The sequence below is a fragment of the Phalaenopsis equestris genome, unplaced genomic scaffold, assembly GCF_001263595.1.
Source record: "Phalaenopsis equestris unplaced genomic scaffold, ASM126359v1 Scaffold000104, whole genome shotgun sequence".
Taxonomy (NCBI): Eukaryota; Viridiplantae; Streptophyta; class Magnoliopsida; order Asparagales; family Orchidaceae; genus Phalaenopsis; species Phalaenopsis equestris.
Genome location: NW_018164546.1, coordinates 594,334 through 610,364, shown reverse-complemented (window position 1 = coordinate 610,364; position 16,031 = coordinate 594,334). Strand labels below are relative to the sequence as shown.

The following is a 16,031-nucleotide window of genomic DNA, read 5'->3' as shown; positions in this document are numbered from 1 at the left end:
AAAGGGAGATGCCGACGTGGTCACAAGAAAAGTGAGGAGAAAGCTCGCTTAAGATATGGGGGTAGGACAATAAAAAATGAGGGGCCTAACTAATAGGAAATACGGGCCGTTGGGCCGAACCCGCACCGGCATTCAACGGGTTTTTCCCACCAAAGCCCGAAGCATTGGAGCAAACAGAAAAATAAAAAAAATGGAGTGAGATTTGGTGCCGCCCCGCGCCCCAAACTGGCCCTTAAGCATCCCTGTTGAGCTGTTCCTCCCTCCCGCCCTCTGGTTAAATTCATATTTTACCTATACATTTTTAGTTTAGACGATCAATCTCTTCAACGAATCATGGAGACTCGTCTTCTTGAGTGGTTTACTCTCCCCATTAACGATCCCTGCAACCCACAAACCCGCCTCCGAACCCTAGCCTCTGCGAGAGCCCTATTCGCCAACCCTAATTCCTCCGACTCTACTCTCCGCGCGGCCATTGACGCTCTCTGCCGTTTTCTTTACCCTGGCAACGCCGATTTCACCTTCTCCCGCTGCGTTGTTAAGTTCTTAGGCGACGCTGCGCCTCTCTACGGAACCTTCGCACCCTCAATCATCGAACTTCTTCGACCTTTTCTTGATGGCAACGAAAAGCTTGCGGCAGATGCGCTTTCTGCCCTCGCTTCTGTGGATGGCTTTTTACTGGACGAAGTTCTAGTGCTTTCTCTTGCTTCGAGCCCGCTTCTCTCTGTCAGGTCGATGCTTGTAAAGTTGATAGTTTCTTGTTTGGAAGGGAATATGAGAAATATCGTGGTTATTAAACCGCATGTTATGATTCAAGTGCTGCTAGGGTTCGCTGAGGATCTCCATCCACTGATAAGGGCAAAAGCAGTTGATGGCCTTGCTTCAGTGTGCCGGACAACTGATTCTGTTCAGTACGTGAAATGCTTCCATGATTTTGCTGCATCATTTCTACGTGATGACGAGGAATTAGTAAGATTGTCTGCTGTTAGATTGGTAAGGAAATTCACCTGCTTCTGGCAAAGTATTCTCTGATCACTTACTTCAGTGCAGGGAAGTTTGTTTATCAGCAAAAGTGTAAAATTTCGGGACTTTATTGTGATTTCTGTTTGATGAGCAGATTAGTGCATGCGGTCAATTTTTAGCGCGAAATAAAGGGGATACGCATTATTGCGAGCTGATGGACGCAATCTTTGTTCAGGCAAGCTGCTGTAAATTTATCGAGCTACTTGTTCAGCTTTTTAATGCATGAAAAACATAATAACACCTTACTATGGTAAAACTTGCTTAATGTTTAACATTCTATCTATTTTCTCAATTTCTAACGAGAAGATGGGCGATTGATGAGTTGTTTATCGCCGGCTAATGCAATGAAGTCGGAAGTCCTCCCTACCTCTATTTTTATCTGAACTTTTTTTCAACGCATATTGCTGTATTCATAGTGAAAGTCTATTTATTTGGGACTGTGTTACAAGTATCATCATCTTCTCCAATTAAGGACATTTATAGTAGCTCCATTACATTGCACTACTCCAATATCACCAGTGTAAAAAGATGATTAGGGGAATCAAGTCACCATCTAGAAGATTCCCAAAAGCTGAGACGATTGGAGAATATCGAGTGGATCAAGACCATTGAGTCAAAATCTTCATAGTCAAGCAGGTCCTTCTGTTGAGTGATTTGTTGTCTATCAATTTAAAATCTAGCCTCACATAACTGTCAATATGTTATCAACCTCTCTAAAAAAGGTCCACTTTTAGGTAACATATCCTTTATTTTTATCTTAGATTTTGTAATAGTCATCTAGTCTTTTTGAGTGTCGCTCTTTTTAACTCGCTTAATCTATAAATGGTAATATTAGGTGGATTAGTGATTATTCTGAATATGTGAGCGAATTTGTTTGTCTAGCAATGAAGGAGAGAAGAGAGAGATAGAGATAGTAGAAAATGATAAATGATTTTAAGTTAGTCGTGTGTATGAGTTAAGTTGAGCTTGAGTCACGACTAGCCTGATTTGTTCTTCTACCCTGATGGTAGACTTGAACTTGAGCTCTAGCTCAAATCGTGCTCATATAGAGTACTCGGGATTGACTCGTTAGAATAATAGTTTGCTCAAGCTTGACTTATGAACTCTAGCCAAAATCTTAAATATTCTTAGAATGGGAGTTTGTTGTCATTGATGGGAGCTCATTGGGGATATCATTAATGGAAATTGATGGGAGAAGTGAGGAAATTGTGATTGTAACTCATTAGAGATGGCATTGACAACGACGAGGAGGCTCACAATAAGACTTGTTTGTGAATCTTTTGACGGCGACATGAGATTCACAATGAAACATTGGTAAAGGCATGAATGCTTCGACGGGACTAGTTGGGAAGTCACAATTGGAGCTTCTTGAAGAAGTCATCGATGGACTAACTATATTTGAAGAAGAATAATTGATAGGATTAAACAATTTAAATTCAATGTCCAAAGAAACTAGATTTAGGAAATTAGATGTAATATTGTTGGTTTATGAGACATCGATTCTAGTCTCATCAAGCTTGAAATTGAACTCATATAGTATATGAACTGTAATTTTAGCTAAAGCTTGAGCTCACAACTCAATAAGCTCAACTCACGAGCTTGTTAGCGAGTTGAGTTTATGAACTGTAATTTTAGTTGGAGTGCTCCTCGTATGTCGGGCTTTAGGCCCTTCATGAAATTTCTCTCCAATCCGTTTTTATAAATCCACACTCACTCGTCCTGACAATAGCTCGAGCCCTCTTTTTATTGCATGACAATCCCCTTCTGAGTTAAGACATAATTTGTCTCCTTTTTGAATGACTTGAAAACGTTCTATAAAATAATCTTTAAATTCCTACCACGAACGGATTGGGTATCTATCATCCCTCCTCTGAAATTAGACTAGGGCTCTCCCCTCCAAACATGACGTCTCCGCCATGAGTTTCTTCTCCCCATCTAGTTCATTCACCGTGAAATATTGCTCCACCCGATACACCCTCCAATGTGCGTCTTTCCTCTCAAAGATCGGCATATTCAATCTCTTAACCCTAGCGACTTCACCCCAACTTCTTCTCCCTCAATTGTTTTCCTCCATGTAACGAGCGTATGACTCCTTCCTTTGATCATGGCTATATCTCATTCTCGCTTCTCTGCTTTCTTTTTTGTGCCCCTCCATATCGCTTGCATAACTTCTTCTCTATATTTCAAGTCAAACACCTCCATAAAAAAATTCTAATCCACCCCCGATCAGAGCGTTGGGATGATTTTCTCGTCGTATTCCTCTTGTTCAATATCTTTTCCTTTCAATTTAGTCAAGGTTTCTCCAGTCACCCCTTGGTTATGGTTTACAAATTGAATCGCAGGCGGGGTCTTGGCTTGCATCTTAAGAAGCTTTCATCAGTATCTTCTTTTAGCTCTTGAATCGACCCTCAAATCGATTTTCCATGGAGGAAAACATTCCTTAGATCGTAGAGAACCTTTCAACCACCCCGGATCTAATTGGACTCATCTCTTCCTCCAATTTATTCTCCCAATCCTCTGCTTTCTTGGCCGCCATTACTCTCAAGAAGATTTTCAATCACAAAGACGAAACTTTTATAGGCCGCCAACGCGTAGTTCGCTCCCCAACTAGCTCGAATCGATACTGTGTCGCTAAGGCCCGTCGTTGGCTTTCTAGATAAGTGGAATCGCTACTGCAAGCATTTGTATCTTCCCGACAATCACACGACTACATCTCAACAATCGACGTGCTGATGTTGCTTCCATGCAACCTCAACATTGCTTGCGTGATCTCAACGTTGCTTGCCAGATAGCTGGATCAAACTGTATTGAGCCTATCGCGTGCAAGGGGGATTTTCTTGGAGCTCTAATCGTGACTGTATCTCGTCCACGTAGCAGGAGGGGATCTTGACGGTGTTATTGGCACTTTAAGCTGCGATCGGCCTTCGTGTATGAGTATCATCACTGTAAAGCTACACTCATCACTTTTATGATGGCTTTGATTTCAACGTTTCTATTGGCACTATAAGCTGCAATCCCTTCATCACCTTGCACCTGACTGTATGCGAAGACGGTGTAGGAGAAGGCGGAAGATGGGAGCTTCGAGTTTCTGTTCGCTATTATTCTTCTCGTTGTTTTTCCCAGCAAGCTCTGATCGCAACTGTATCACAGGTTTTAGCCTAGAAGGGATCCCATCAACGCTTCTCAACTAGTTCTCACACAGACAATGATTATTTCTCACACCGAGAACAATTTCTTGATGATCGTCTAGAAATCGTTGCTCGGATACCAAATTATTGTGATTTATCGTAAAAATAATTTTCCATAAAAATTCGGTCAAACATGTTTTTTTTTTTCAATAATCCAAACAAGTCAGCAAGGATACAAAGATGAAAACCTACAATTCGAGAGGTAGACCATTTCTCCAAAATCCTAAACCTAATATTACAACTCAATCTACTGCATAAACCTAACCCTAAACATAATAAACCTATTTATACCCACGCACAATAATAATAAAACACTAACTTGCTCTTATGCTTACAAAAATAAAATCGCCCTTAGGCTAGACACTGATTCTTTGTAAAGAACGGCTACACAAACTTTAGAGAAGTAACCTTACAATATTCGAGAAGAAAAAAAAGTGGAAATCTCTTTGTTTCTTTTGGAGCGAAAGCTTAGGTGGTGCTGTTCATGTTGGGGTATCAAGTACTTTTGAAGTTGATGAAATGATCACCTACATTTTGAGCAATAAAACATATGATTAAAGTCCCTTCAGATTCCGCTTTATCAAACATCACGCTATTTCGTTGCATGGGGTGTAAGTAAGACACATAGACTTGTGAGCTGGCTCGAGCTCGACTTGATAAGTGGCTCGTGAAATGAGCTTGATGAGCTAATATGCCAAGCTTAAGCCAGCCCCGACTTGACTCGTTAGCTCGTGAACCGATTCGTTTAAAAAATAATTAATAAAATTTTACTTAAAATATATTAAAATTCATTAATTTTTCTTTCAATTATTAAAATTATTTAAAAAATGATATTAACTAGAAAGAAAGATACAGATACAATGGGTGAGAGGACCCAAACATGACACCCTGCTCACACAATAACAACAAATGATTTCAAAACTAGAAAATATAGAAAATTACATTCGAGACTTGAAGAAAAAACATAAACGTGCCGAAATACATAGTATCAGGTGGCTAGAGAGCGACCCAATTAGGTCTTGCCTCTGCCTCTCGTTCTAGGGAAGGAGCAAACTAATAAATTGGTAGGATGATTGCCATTACCAGTAGTAACCAATGTATCATCCAATATGTTCCCGAGCTGGAGTCGACTTCCATTCTTCTTCTTCCTCCTGGAATAGCCTGCGATTCCTCTTCTGAAGATTGGCTCACCTGACCTTGGTCTAAAGTGTGCTGTAGATGTGCAAGTTGATGAACATTAGAAACAACTACATGTTGTACCGACTGATCTGTTATTGGATCAAAGGAGCACTCTCGTGTGTCTTGGCATGTAAGTGAGTTTTCTTCAATAACTGTGGGTGGTATAAGCACAACTGAATTTGTAGTTGTAGTATGTTGTTCTTCATTAGGAATTGCGGTGTTGGAAAGAGGATTGGGTTGCATCTTCTCAACAGGGATAATAGGTGGCTGATCTTTAGCGATATCCAGTCTTAGACGAGGATGCAAACGACAGCAAATAGTAGAGCTATGACCAAACATACTGCAATGAGAGCAATAGGGAGGGTGTGGTTCTATTTCAACCTTTTTCTAACACCCGTTGCGAGTGGTTTCAATCCATATCTCATCTGGGGCTGGTTGAGTAATATCCCTCTCAACTAACACACAAGCTACAGAAGGTCTGGTGACAGCAAGCGTAAGACTATCAACCTTGAGGGGCTTATCGTAAGCAGTTGCTAAGGAATAGAGAATTTCAAGTTGAACATATGTAATTTTAAACCCGGAAATTTTATCCAATCTAGAATGACAGGGGACTCCGTTTTTGGATTAAAACCAACAGTCTACTTCAGAATTTTCATATAACTGTTGTCGATCTTGACAACTTTCCGAGAAAAATATGAGTGTAATCGACATCGTGAGACAACTGAATCAGTATGTGCCGACCGTCAAGTAAATTAATATTCAAACTGCCCAACAGTTTCAGAGCATCAAATTCTTTTCGAATGATCTCAAGTTTTGGGTGACCATAAAGAAATTTTCTCACTAGAGCAAAACGTCACGAAGATGCGAGAGTACTTGTTTCAACCTCTGTGAGAATAAGAGCAGACTTCTCATTTTTCTTTCCCAGTTTTTTTATGAAGTTGTGATCTCCACCACCTTCAAGAGCCTCTTAGAAGGATTGTGGAACATTGCACGATTTACCTATGCGAACACCAGTCTCTAAATCTGAAAGGGGAGCACGAGTAGGAATCGAGAGGCCGCCAGCGGCAACTGCAGTGGCATAGGAATGGAGAGTCGATGCCATCTCCGCCGACAAGATGCTCTGCCGGACAGGAAACAAGGACGTCGGGGTGAAACCGCAGTCGTCGAACGCAGTCACAGCAGTGAGCCGCGGAACAACAGCTCGACAGGAAAGTGAGGAGGAGAGATCCGCGCAGCTTGACGAGAGAAGTCGACGACGACGCGACTGGAAGTCCCTTCGTCGTCGATGGCGCGGGAGTTGACGATCGAAGGAGGGATGAACGAACGCAGAAGGGATCGATGAACGCAAAATTAGTAGTCGAATACGGGAGTTGCGTCGTCGAGCACGACGGTAAGGCCGAAGGTCAAGCCAGGGAATCGCCATCGGGCGAAATTGGAGCAGCTCGCCACCGACGCCATATATATTAATATATATATATATATCGAGATTTCTTGTTAATTATCTCTTAAATACTCATTTTATTTATCGTTGCCTAAATACTCGTAGAATCAAGATTGAGTTCGAGCTTGACTCGACTCTTTTACATCCCCTTTCGCACCTCAGTGGTGGAAGAAAAAAGGGAGATGTGGAGTCATTGTTTGAGATATGAGATATTAGATTAAACGATTGCTTGCTTCAATGCATTCTCATGTATTACCAAATATGGGAGGACCACATTAAACTCATGTGGAAAGTGTTAAAGCTTGTGTATTGCAAATCTGAAAGAAATGTGACTTCAAAAGTAATATTTGGCATTACTTGGCTTTCAAAGTTGACAATGGGAATATTAATATGGACTAGTAGAAAGTAAAAGCTCTTAAGCATTGGATACTGTTACAAAATATGATTGATGTGTGGAGCTTATTGGGGCTTGTTATATGCAACATCTTTGTATTTAATGCACCTTTGCATTTGCTGGCAAACACTAGCAAGAATTTCTCTTGGAAAAGAAAACATTAGGATATGCTTTTTTTTGTTTTTGCAACGATGATGAGTGAGGCATTTTATTAGCCTTGTTCAAGTTGAATTAAACATTTGCTGTTGAAGTTGATGCATTTGAATATGCGATCAGTGTGGTATTAAACATAAGAAGGAAGACCTGTTAAGTAGCACTCTAACATGCTTTAAGGTGATTTAAAAAAACTTTCAACTTTGTCATAAGGAGCTGAGCACATCTCCAAGTAGTTGAGCAATGTATACCTTACCTTCTTATGAAAGAAATGGTATGCGATATAAAATTGATAGCATACCTGGAATAATTCGATTTAGGTATTCAACATAGATGGACAAGATGGTTGAAGAGCTTTCTTGATTGTCAGTTGTCATTTTATTGACTATATTGGTGCAAAATTCTTAGCATGAGCAATTCATCAATTTTTTATGGATTGGGCGATAACTATAGAGGAGTCATGAACGGAGCTCAAGAGGAAGGGGTACAACATTCACACTTTACAAAAGGAACTTAACTTTGTATTTGAAAGATGGCAACTCAATAAATGGATCCAAGGAGCGCACACATACAAAATGATTGAACAATTTGGAGTGACTAATGTGCGGTAGTTGCGGATGCATCTTGATGTGTTTTAAGTTTTTTAGTGGATGCGTACTTAGCTGCACTTTAAAGTTATTAAATAAGAGATATGTTCTTAATGCACTATTGTCAATTTTGACTTGGACGCAGGAGAGTATTTTCATGAATTTCTTGGGACGACTACAAATGACTTACAACGGTCATAAATTTGTTTTGTTGTAGTCGATAAGTTCTCAACGATGATTATCCTCTTGAATTACAAATAAAATGTAATAAATGAAGAAGAAACTTTTATTTTTCTAAAAAAAAGTGGGCTCAATTATTTCAGATAGAGTTGTCTTATTTTTTTTCGGAAGTCACTCCAAGTAGGCGTGTAAGTGGCCCAAGCCGATGCGTGAGCCTGCTCGAGCTCGACTCGGTAAGTGGCTTGTGAACTGAGCTTGATAAACTAACAAACCAAGCTCAAGTCATCAGTGACTCTGACTTGTTAGGTTGTGAGCTGACTTGCTTAAAAAATTAATAAATATTAAACTTAAAAATATATTAAAATTTAAGAAAATTTCTTTAAATTATTAAAACCATTTAAAAAATGATATTTTATATTTTATATTAAGTGCTTTCTTATTAAGTATCTCCTAAATACTCATTCTACAATGTTTTTTTTTCTCTTTCATATTAAACAAACCGGCTCGTGAGCCAGCTCAAACTGGTAGAATTGAGCTTGAGCTCAAGCTCGAACTCGATAAATTAATCAAGCCCAAGCTCATGTCGAGTGTGACTCGACTCGACTCATTTTCACCCCTTTCTGTACCTTGGTAGTGGAAAACAAGATCGATGAGTTAGTCGTTGAATAATTAGATCAAATGAATTTTTTGCTTCAATGACATTCTCATCTATAACCAAATGTGGGAGGACCAAATGAAACTCGTGTTGGAAGTTTTAAAGCTTGTATAATGCAGTTATTTATATCTAAATCTCAAAGAAACGTGACTTCAAATGGAAGATTTGGCTCTACTTGGCTTTGAAAGTTGATAATGGGGATATTAATTTGGACTCAAAGAAGATAAAATCTGTTAAGCATTGGCTATGGTTACGAAACATGATTTATGCATGGAGCTTATAAGGGCATGTTATGTGCAATTTCTTTGTATTTAATGCACCGTTGCATTTGCTGTCAAACGCTCCCATGAATTTCTCTTTGAAAGAGAACATTAGGACATGTCTTTTCTTTTTGCAAGGATGATGAGTGACACATTATATTAGACCGTTTCAAGTTGCATTAAACATCTGGTGTTGAAGTTGATGCATTTGAATATGTCATTGGTGTGGTATTAAGATAAGAAGACTTGTTAAATAGCACTCGAAGATGCTTTAAGGTGAATGGAAAAATTATCCACTTTATCATAAGGTGCTCATAGTACTTCATAGACTAGTCATGCATTTGATACCTTACCTTATTGGGAAAGAAATGGTTTGATATATAAAATCAATAGCATACCTACAATAATTCAATTTAGTTATTCAACGTAGATGGTCTTTAGGACAAGATGGTTGAAGCGCTTTCTTGATTTTCAGCTGTCCTTTCATTGATCATATTGGTGCAACTTCTTAGCATGAGAAATTTCATCAAGTTTTATCAACTCGACGATAAATTTAGAGTAATCGTAAAAGGAGCTCAAGAGAAAGAGGTTCACCATTCACACTTTGCAAAGGAACTTAACTCTGTATTTGAAAGATGTAATCGAGTAAAGTGGATCCAAGAAGCACACACATCCAAGATGATGGAAAACTTTGGAGTGACTAAGTTGTTGTAGTTCTGGATGCATCTTACTGTGTTTAGGTTTCTTAATAGATGCGTACTTAGCCATACATGAAAAGTATTCATTAAGAGAGATGTACTTTATGCGCTATTGTCAACATTGACTTGGATGCAGGAGTGTTTTCATGAATTGCTTTGGAGGGCTACAAATGACTTGCAGTGGTCATAATTGTGTTTTGTTGTAGTGGATAAGTTCTCAGTGATGATTATCTTCATGAATTATAAATAGAACGTAATAATTGAAGAAGTAATTTTTATTTTTTTTTCAAAAAAATTGGGTGCATTTTAGATTCCCCAGTCCAACATTTTAACTGCGAGATTTTCATTGTCTTATTAGTTTTTAGAAGTCGCTTCAAGTACTTTAAAAAGAGGCTTATTCCACTCGCAAATACATAACTAAATTAAGGTTGCCAATTAACCTTTTATGTGTTTGCTTAGAGGATTTAACTCTAGACATATGAAGAGATCAGATGAAATATTACAATGCATCCAATCCACTTTTAATAGATAACATATAGTTGATCAAACCAAGCTTCATTTGAGTCGTGCTTTAATAATTTGCTCTGAAGTTTGTTTGTCTTGGAATCCATGATTGAACTAATGGCATTCATCAAGTGGAAGGATGCTTGTCTTGAAAAGGCTCAATGATTCCTGGAAGGAATTATGAAAATGCATGAAATGAGGGAATCAAGTATGCATCAGAACTAACATATTTCTTTCAATTTATTCAACTCAAGCCCTGGCAATCAAGAAAAAAATAAATTAAACGAGCAATCAGAACACAAACTAAACACACAAGTTTGCAAGTGCATGTGTACAATTTATATAAGATGTGACAAATTAATGTGCGAGTAATCAAGTTTTAACTATAATTTCTCGTTTTTATGTTAGCAATTATATAGGGGGTGAATGGGGAGTGCATCCGAACTAATAATTTTCTTAAAATTTATTTCAACACAATCTGTCACATTTGAGCACACACAATAACACAAATATGCAATTAAACAAACAAATTAAACATTTAGTGTACACATGTAGGTATACAAGATGTATATGATGTGGTAAACTAATGAGTGAGATCTAAATAATATTATACCCAAGAAATTTTCAAACACTTTTAGTAACCAAGATAACCTACAAACATACAAGCAAACATGTTTGATGGTATTCTATCGAAGATAAACTATATACATGAATAATAAAATTGGTAAGCTCCATGCAATGAATTTATTCAGCCATTCTTATGAATCATTTAAACCAACGACACTAGAGACTCTAGTGATTGTTCACTTTTATGAATCACTTATTCAACAAAACTAGAGACAATTGTGATTGTCCACTTTTGTGAATCACTTAATTCAATAACACTAGATGATTATCCACTTTTATGAATCACTTAATCAACAAAACTAGAAAGACTAGTGATTGTCCACTTTTTGGATCACTTAATTCAACAACACTGGAGACACTAATGATTGCCCGCAAATAAATAGATATGATGATTAGAAAGATATATGCTACAATTGGCACAACTTTCTATGTTTTTCTCTATGCAAGGCTTATTAACATTAAGCATATGAATCGTTCCAATAACATGCAAAACTACAAATCAAACAATTTAATATGTAATATTAAAAGATTTAAGCTAAAGATCATGAGATATGTACTTTTTACATAGTTCAACACTCAACTTGCCCGCATCTACATATAATTTTTACTTGAAATAGCACCTGCTAAATTCTTTCTTTTTAAAAAGTAGGGAGATGAGTCTTTCAACTACATTTGTTCAGGGGTAAGGTATTCACTTTTTGTCTTGTTAAGAGCATCTCAACTCACAAGATTGCAATAAACTATGCTAATAAAAATTTCTTTCCTTTTTCAAGACTTTGGTGGTGAACTAAGGCTATAAATTAACAAATACAAATGAAAAAAACCTCTTAGCTGTTTAGAGTGCAAAGTATATAATAAGAATTATTTACAAAATTTCCTTGATATTGAAATGGAGATCTCTATAAGTATAAATAATGAGTTTTTAATGCTTTAATTTCTTTAATTAAATGCTTAAAATAATTTAAACATGGAATCACTTAATATTTCATCATCTCCCTTAGCTTTTTTTCATTATATCTCTTATTTACAGGCAAATAATATCTATCAGAACCTTCCAAAATGTCTCCTAAAAACTCCTCAAAAAGTCCTCATAAAATATCCTTTCAACGATTAGAAAAAAAACTAGTTGTTGGGTTGGTATGTGATCTTAGTATTATTAAACTAGGTCGTGCTCGGTGCACATTGATTTGCACAATTTGGGAAGAATACTAATATTTTAAAACCTTAAACATTCTAAAGCATTCTTTTTTCTTTACAAGCTTATTATATAATATATGAAATCATATACATGTTACTCGTTGAATCCAAGGGAACATGAATTTAAGTATTATATAGTTTCCTCTTTAGCTCTAATAAATATTCAATTATGTTAGATTTTCAAATATGTCAAATGTGCTTCATTTTTTTTTTATTGTGTACAAACATTTATGTTCTAATAAATTATTGTGGAAATTAAAAAAAATCACAAACTTTGAAGCAACTCATAAGATATAATTTTGTTTTTATTAACATAGTTAGGCATGATTTACATGTACTTTGCATCTTTGGACGTGTTGATTTTACTTGAGCACATGTGCAGATTGCAAATGAACCAAAGCTAGTTTAGCAAATAAGATTGTCATTTCAGCGGTTAATATTTATATGAATTTCTTTTAGAAATATGCGACTATATAACATTGCATTAGATTTGCTATCATCAAATTAATATTCAGCCACATAATAACCATTTAGGCTTATGGGGTCAACAAAAATAACTCTATAAGTATGAATAGAGCTATAAGCTACGACATAATTGTAGCCGAGTAGAAAATAGCTTGAAGATCTCATTTAGTTCAACGCCAAAGAAGAGAGATTGAAAGGCCATGACGGCAAAATTAAGCCAAAATTTTAATGTACCATTTAATATTCTCTAGATTATCAATGATAATGCATGTGAGGTGGAGCCACCCACTTATGGGGATATCCTCTCCATTGTGAATGTTAAAAATTTGAAGCCATTTGAGCCCTTTATGTTGGATGAGGTGGTCAAGTAGACCCTTTCCCATCTCACTGGTTTGCTTTTATGTTGATGTAGAGCGGTAGAAGTTAAGCTATTAGAGAAGAGAACCATAGTAACCTGTCGAGCTACTATGATGCTCTTATACATCAACAAGGAGGGACATATGGTCTCCAATGCTATGTGATACATTCTTTAGAAAAATATTTTTATTTCCTTTTCTTCCACTAGACTCATAGGAGTGAATCGCTTTTTAAACGGGACATCTTATTAAGAGGATCGAGTCATTGATGAAAAGATTTTACGTAGCCGAGAAACTTGGTTAGAAGTCATGGGGATTGAGATTGTTCAATTTTACCTAGTGAAGTTCATTTTGTCGATTGGATTGTTGACAAATGCTTAAAATGCCCATCTCACATAATCATCAAATGCAATGCCACATCTCCTCTCTAAATAACATCTGGTTTTTGCAATTAGTCCTTTTCGTGTACTAGATTGCAACTATCAATTACGGTGCCTTCTTAACAAACTCTAGTTCCTGATTTTAAATTAATAGATTGTAGCTGTTTTTCTGCCTTTTTGAGCACCACCTCTTGTATTTGATTCTCTTCATCTACAAAGGGAATGCTAAGTTCGATTATTTTGGATCACTGAAGGAGTATTGGAGTTTGAAAATGAAAGCAGGGGTGTGCAATCGTTTAGTTCAGTGGGATCGATTGATAAATTCGTTAAACTGTATAAATCAAACTAAATAACATTCAAAACTAAACTAATAAAATTAGATGTTGAACTGAATCAAATTAAATCAAAATATAACAATTATTAGGTTTGATTTTAGTTTAACCGAATTTTGAAATCCAAATGAGGATGTGTACATTCGGTTAGTTTAGATTGATTGGTTAACAAATTTGTTAAACTAATTGGTTAATGGAATAACTTAACTGCAATATAATTTATTTTTTTGTTTAATCAATTTTTTTTGGGGTTAAATAGCCTTTTTTTCTAGAACCAAAAACAATCCTTGGTAGTATAATAGAACTGAATCAATCAAATATGCCTGGTTCGGTTTTAGTTTTTGGTTTCAACCAATTAATGCACACTCCTAGATGAAAAAGAGAAATAGATAAAATAGTGGGTATGTAAGTTTATGGAAAGAGAATTCCCCTTCATCCTCTTATAGAACCTGGGTTCTCCAATGAAAGAACCTTTTTTTCTGCTGCTATTCATCCTTACCTTATTATCTATATTTTGCAGCCCATCTCTCTTTTTTGTGGTTTTTAAGACAAACCCTTGATTAGTTGTCCTTTTTCAGTTGAATTATTTTATGGATGAAAACGAATTAGTAACAAGCAAAGACATTATTGTTTATTTATAATTTCATAAATGAACGGCGCAAATGTACACAAGGATCTGGGCAATTAGCACTTTCTATACTAGATCATCATACTGCTACGAAAGGTTTATTAATAGTCATACATTTTTTATTTTATTTTATTTTATTTTATTTTTGTCTTTTGTCTCATTCAGCTTTGTGTAATGGCAAGAGATATGAATATGAAGGTGAGGGTTGAAGCTTTTTCTGCCATGGGAAAAGTACAAGGCGTCTCAGAGAACATGCTATTACAATCCTTGTCTAAGAAAATCTTGGGAACTCAGAACATTGAAAATACTCTTGTTGAACATACTCTAAGAAATTCTAAATTTCCTTTCTCTTCCTCAGCAGGAGCTTTTGTGCATGGAATTGAGGATGAGTTCCATGAGGTATAACTTGATAATGCTTGTTATGCTATAATACCTTTTTTTTTGTGACGTGAACTTGTGTTTAGGCTCATTTAAAGTTGTTAAAGTGCGCTCTTCATGTCTGCTTCTTGGACAATCTGTCCAACTAAATTTATTTCCGTATCTAAAAGGTGCGAATGGTCGCATGCAAATCAATTGGGATTCTCTGCATTCTCTCTATCCACTTCTCAGCTGCTGCATTGGATTTATTGTTGGACACTTTAAATGACCACACAGTAGCTGTTCGTCACCAGGCTTTGGAAACATTGCATCAAATGGCAGCAAATGATTGTTTGATTATTCAGGAAAAACATATGCATATGGTATGCTCTTGGTTCCTAACTTATAATTTAATTTATTTAATCATCTATAGTATTTTGTAAGGCAGAACACAATTTGGCAACGACTGAAAACAAACTGAGCCAATCAGATCTAGTTGGTAGCAATTTACTTAAAGACCGTTAATTTCGAGAAAATTTAGTCTCTAGGCCTATATTCTTTTGTCTTTTTTTTTCTTTGGTCTTTATAAAATTTTTGGACCAAAATAGCTGATATATATATATATGAACAATGGCGGCGAGCTCTTCTAGGGTTTCGCCCGATGGTGAAACCCAGCGTTAACCTCCGGCTTCACTCCATCGTCTTCGTGAGTGGCTACTGTTTCGTCGGCTTCAGATACAATCTCGCTCGCTGTTTACCGAGCCTTCTTCGTTCTCGGTTGTCTTCTCTGGACAGGTACACCAACACCGTGTCGTCGCTGTTTCTAGCTGATTCGATGTTTCCGTCGCTTCGCCCTCGTCGCACGTCGCTGTTGCTGCTTCGCACACCGCTTGTCGTTTGCGTTGAGTGTCGTTCTCGGTCGCTGCGTCCTGCTGCTCAGCGACAGTGCGCACGCAGTGAGGCACCGACCAAGGTGATGGCGTCAAGGGTTCTTTCCTACGCTGTCACCCTCGCCGGTGATAACCCCGCTCCCGCCCCTCTTTCGCAGATGTAATGTTTTCGCAAAGTTACCACGATAATTTTGCTCTTGGCATTGAAACCGACATTCTCAAAAAGCTTCCCGTAAAAATGACAAACCTGCAATCTTTCTCACAGATGTCGGGATCTCCACCCTAGCTGTGCCCTGCCGTCTGTTTTTAGTAGGTAAGTTTCTTTATGGAAACCCTAAACTTGAGCTAATTCAAAAGGATTTTGAGCAAATGAAGCTGAAAGGGGGTTGGAAGATTGGTAAATTGGATAGTCGACACGTTCTCGGTCGACACATTCTCATTCAATTATCAAATGATGTAGACTACGCTCATTTGTTTGCGAGAAGACTCCTTCGAATAGACAACCAGTTGATGAAAGTTTTAAAATGGACGGTGGATTTT

At 37.1% G+C, this 16,031-nt stretch overlaps 1 protein-coding gene across 2 annotated transcripts in view; it reads left to right on the top strand.

Moving 5' to 3' along the window:
• Window positions 1-219: 219 nt before the first annotated feature.
• The window catches only part of LOC110020603 (protein SIEL), a 58,794-nt gene continuing 42,982 nt past the window's right edge, over window positions 220-16,031 (top strand). For both annotated transcript variants that reach the window (XR_002293544.1, XM_020718757.1), the window contains exons 1-4: window positions 220-990; window positions 1,115-1,195; window positions 14,410-14,643; window positions 14,793-14,984. Coding sequence is in view for 1 of the 2 variants with exons in the window: in XM_020718757.1 (XP_020574416.1) it covers window positions 334-990; window positions 1,115-1,195; window positions 14,410-14,643; window positions 14,793-14,984 (1,164 nt within the window). In the remaining variant the exon portion in view is untranslated. The remainder of the gene's footprint in view (window positions 991-1,114; window positions 1,196-14,409; window positions 14,644-14,792; window positions 14,985-16,031) is intronic.